Source organism: Austrofundulus limnaeus, unplaced genomic scaffold (genome assembly GCF_001266775.1).
Source record: "Austrofundulus limnaeus strain Quisiro unplaced genomic scaffold, Austrofundulus_limnaeus-1.0 Scaffold347, whole genome shotgun sequence".
NCBI lineage: Eukaryota > Metazoa > Chordata > Actinopteri > Cyprinodontiformes > Rivulidae > Austrofundulus > Austrofundulus limnaeus.
The window spans coordinates 462,734-467,415 of NW_013952749.1; the positions used below are offsets into that span (position 1 = coordinate 462,734).

A 4,682-nucleotide genomic window follows, 5' to 3' on the forward strand; every position below is an offset into this window, starting at 1 on the left:
AACCCAAGCCAAACCGAGTCTAACCGAGTCAGACAGAGTTAATCCAGGTCAAATCAAGTCAACCTGGGTCAAACCGAGTCAGACCGAGTCAAATCAAGTCAGAGTCCACCCGAGTCAATCTTAGACTGTTTCAACCTGAGTCAAACTGAGTTTAACCGAGTCAGAGTTAATCCAGGTCAAATCAAGTCAACCTGGGTCAAACCGAATCAAACTGAGTCTAACCGAGTCAGACAGAGTTAACCCGGGTCGAACCAAGTCAACCCAGGTCAAACCGAGTCAGACTGAGTCAAACTGAGTCTAACCGAGTTGGACAGAGTTAACCCAGATCAAACCAAGTCAACCTGGGTCAAACCGAGTCAAATCAAGTCAGAGTCCACCCGAGTCAAACTTAGTCAGACTGTTTCAACCTGAGTCAAACTGAGTCTAACCGAGTCAGGCAGAGTTAACCCGGGTCGAACCAAGTCAACCCGGGTCAAACCGAGTCAGACAGAGTTCACCTGGGTCGAACCAAGTCAACAAACCGAGTCAGACTGAGTCTAACCGAGTCAGACAGAGTCAAACTGAGTCTAACCGAGTTAACCTGAGTCAAATCAAGTCAGAGTCTAACCGAGTCGGACAGAATTAACCCAGGTCAAACCAAATCAAACCAAGTCAGAGTCAGACCGAGTTGGACAGCGTTAACCCAGGTCAAACCAAGTCTACCTGGGTCAAACCGAGTCAGACCAAGTCAAATCAAGTCAGAGTCCACACGAGTCAATCTGAGTCAGACTGTTTCAACCTGAGTCAAACTGTCTAGTCAAGTGAGGGTCAAACCGAGTCAGACAGAGTTAACCCTGGTTGAACCAAGCCAACCCGGGTCAAACCAAGTCAGAGTCCAACCTAGTCAACCCGAGTCAAACCAAGTCAGACAGACTTAACTCAGGTCAAACCAAGTCAACCTGGGTCAGACCGAGTCAACCTGAGTCAAACTGAGTCTAACCAAGTCAGACAGAGTCTAACTGGGTCCAGTTTGTAAAAACAAGTCAGAAGCGTCTCGTCCGTCTCTGCTAGTTGGGGGAGTCTGCAGAGCACAAATGGGCGTGTCCTTTTTGAATGGGCGGAGCTAGACTCACAAAACAAGTTCTTCCCAATCCACAGCAGGATCAGGAAGTACATTTTCCAAAACAGGAAGTGTAACCCCCTGAGATGCAGAATATTAGAAACAAAACCAGTAGTTGGAAGTTGAAGCCACAAAGAACTAGCCCCCTCTAGTGTGGTCTTCTAGTTTTAAGCCCCGCCCCTCTCAGTAAATAATAAGTATATTTACCTCATGAAGTATAAAATTACACCTGACCGTTTTATTTTCTGTGTTTCTGTTATTTTTGTCAGAACTTTATTTAAATACTTTTAGTTTAGACCACAGATGGACAACTGGTGGCCCGTGGACCACATCTGGCACATGGGTGACTTCCGTCCGGTCCCAGCAGTTTGTGTTGGTGGTGGTAGACTCTGTGCTGACAGAGCAGAGGACCTCTGTGTTTAATACAAGGCTCCACTGCAACAAGCTGCACAAAGCTAAATATGAGACATTTACTGAAGTCACAAGAACATTTACCAGAACCAGAACCAGAACCAGACTTTTATGTCATTATACTTCAGATCGCTAAAGTAAGTTTATATTTTATGTTTGCTTCAAACATTTTGTTTTCATATTTATTAAACAAAATAACTTTTATCCTGTATTTGAGCTGAAATGTGTTCAGTTATATCAGTTTAATGAAGATAAATTTACAAATAAACACTTTAAAATGAGTTTTATTCATGTGTGTAAATGAGCAGCACCATGTGGCCCATCCCTGGTTCTGAACCGTGTCTGTGATTGACAGCCTGCAGGGCGTGTGGGCGGGGCTTGATCAGGTTCTCAGGTCTGAAGTTTAAAGTTTGAACAAACTGAGCAAACAGACACGTTCTGGACGCTCTGTTCAGCTGTTTGGACCGCACAGGTTCTGCTTCCGGTTCTGGAGTTTTTAACCAACTTTTAAAACTTTTTTTTTGTCCAAAGTGAAGAATTTACTCAGTAAAACCTGACGTGGGTTCGGTTCTACGAACCTGTTGCTGAGTCAGGACCAGACTGTCTGAGTGTGCGCGTGTTACTGCCGTGCACGTGTCACTGCCGTGCACGCGCACGTGCCTGCAGCAGTTTCTCGTTGACTCATTTCCTGCTTTTAATGCACAGTTCGACCCTTTGCCTTCACGAGGAGGGTTCTGGTTCTGAACCTGCAGGTCCACACTGAGTGGTTCTGGTTCTGAACCTGCAGGTCCACACTGAGTGGTTCTGGTTCTGAACCTGCAGGTCCACACTGAGTGGTTCTGGTTCTGAACCTGCAGGTCCACACTGAGTGGTTCTGGTTCTGAACCTGCAGGTCCACACTGAGTGGTTCTGGTTCTGAACCTGCAGGTCCACACTGAGTGGTTCTGGTTCTGAACCTGCAGGTCCACACTGAGTGGTTCTGGTTCTGAACCTGCAGGTCCACCTCAGAGGTTCTGCTGCACGTCCTTCTCCCCTCCAGCTGTTTCCAGGACCTGGTTTCTCCGGACTTTCCTCGGACCCGTTCCCGGTCCGGTGCCATGCAGAACCGGGCTGTGAGTCGGGCTGAGGCGGGTCGGACCTGAGGACTCGGACCTCCGCTGCTGCAGCAGAACTTTCTGCAGGTTCGGAGGGGAGGGGCAGCCCGGAGCGGACCGGGTCGAACCTGCAGCTCGTCGCCGGTGCCGGAGGAGTGGGTTCGGCTGCAGGATGTCGGACTCTGCGTCCAGTTTCCTCCACATCGGAGACATCGTGTCTCTGTACGCAGAGGGTTCTGTGAACGGGTTCATCAGCACCCTGGGGTGAGTTCTGATCCAAATCAGAAAAACTCCTTTAAAACGAAATAAAACATCTTTTATTCTGAAGATCAGATAAACACAACAACAACTACAGTTTAAAGTTACTTTAAATTAAAAAAGTTTTATCAGATCTTTTAAAAAGCTAATGTAAAAACCTGATGGTTCTGGAAGATGACAGATGGACTGAAAGGACCGGTTCTGGTCCAACACGTGTATCATCATCATCATCCATCGGTTCCACTTTAAAGTCCTTTCAAAATAAAGTACAGCTTGAGTTGTGTGAACAGCCTAAAGAAGAGCAACAACAGCTGCCACACCACATTCCAGCTGATTCTCTGTAAAACAGGGTTAAAGTGTGAGCTGTGTTTGGGTCAGCTGTGCTGCTTGAGTTCAGACCTGTCCTCAGGCTCAGGTGATATTTTACTAACAGGACAGAGTCTGAACTCTGACCTCAGCTGCAGCTGGTAACGTGTTAGTTTGTAATAAAACAGGGAAGCTTCAGATGTTTTTGTCTGAAACTGAAGGTCAGCTCCGGGAGTCTCTGAGGAGCTGAAGAACAACACACAAAACCTTTCTGACTGGTTTCTGCCTGGTTTCTGACTGGTTTCTGACTGGTTTCTGACTGGTTCTTGCCTCATTTCCCTGTCGGTCTTACCTGGTCCCTGCCTGTTTTCTCTCTTGGTCCTGCCTGGTTTCTACTTTGTTTTTAACTTGGTTTCTAACCTGGTTCTTGTCTTGTTTCCCTCTCAATCCTGCCTTGTTTCTGCCTGGTCCCTGTCTGGTTTCTGACTGGTTTCTGACTGGTTCTTGCCTCATTTCCCTCTCGGTCCTGCCTGTTTTCTGTCTTTTTTCTGCCTGGTTTAAACCTGGTTCCTGTCTGGTTTATAATCTGGTTTCTGCCTGGTTTCTACCTTGTTTTTAACTTGGTTTCTAACCTGGTTCTTGTCTTGTTCCTCCCTCAATCCTGCCTTGTTTCTGCCTGGTTCCTGCCTGGTTTCTACTTTGCTTTCTAACTTGGTTCCTGCCTTGTTCCTGCTTGGTTATAACCTGGTTTCTAACGTTGTTCCTGCCTGGTTTCTTTCTGTACCGTTGCTGCCTGGTTTCTACCTTGGGTTCTGCCTGGTTCCTGTTAGCTTTCTGTCTGGTTTATAATCTGTTTTCTGCCTGGTTTATAATCTGTTTTCTGCCTGGTTTCTCTCAATGGATCCTGCTTTGTTTCTGTCTGGTTCCTGTTAGTTTTCTGCCTGGTTTCTAACCTGTTTTCTGCCTGGTTTCTCTCTCTGGATCCTGCTTTGTTTCTGCCTGGTTTTTAACTTGGTTTCTACCTTGAGTTCTGCCTGGTTCCTGTTTGTTTTCTGCCTGGTTTTGTTGGTTTTCTGCCTGGTTTCTACCTTGGTTTCTAACCTGGTTCCTGTTAGTTTTTTGCCTGGTTTTGTTAGTTTTCTGCCTGGTTTTGTTGGTTTTCTGCCTGGTTTCTAACCTGTTTTCTGCCTGGTTTTGTTAGTTTTCTGCCTGGTTTTGTTAGTTTTCTGCCTGGTTTTGTTGGTTTTCTGCCTGGTTTCTAACCTGTTTTCTGTCTGGTTCCTACCTTGGGTTCTGCCTGACCCGACACGTCTGCTGGGCGGCACCATGTCTCTGGATCTTTATTCTGACACTGGTTCAGTTAGGAGGAGTTCTCCCAGCGTTCAGGGCCCTGAATCAGGTTTACAGGTTTCACACGGACTGAATCAGGTTTACAGGTTTCACACAGACTGAATCAGGTTTACAGGTTTCACACAGACTGAATCAGGTTTACAGGTTTCACACAGACTGAATCA

General features: G+C 46.6%; 1 protein-coding gene across 1 annotated transcript in view; it reads left to right on the forward strand.

Moving 5' to 3' along the window:
* Positions 1–2,424: 2,424 nt before the first annotated feature.
* LOC106527884 (inositol 1,4,5-trisphosphate receptor type 3-like) overlaps positions 2,425–4,682 on the forward strand; it is a gene marked incomplete in the record, with an annotated part of 53,790 nt that continues 51,532 nt past the window's right edge. The window contains 1 exon segment of the mRNA XM_014022895.1: positions 2,425–2,868. Coding sequence (XP_013878349.1) covers positions 2,777–2,868 — 92 coding nt within the window.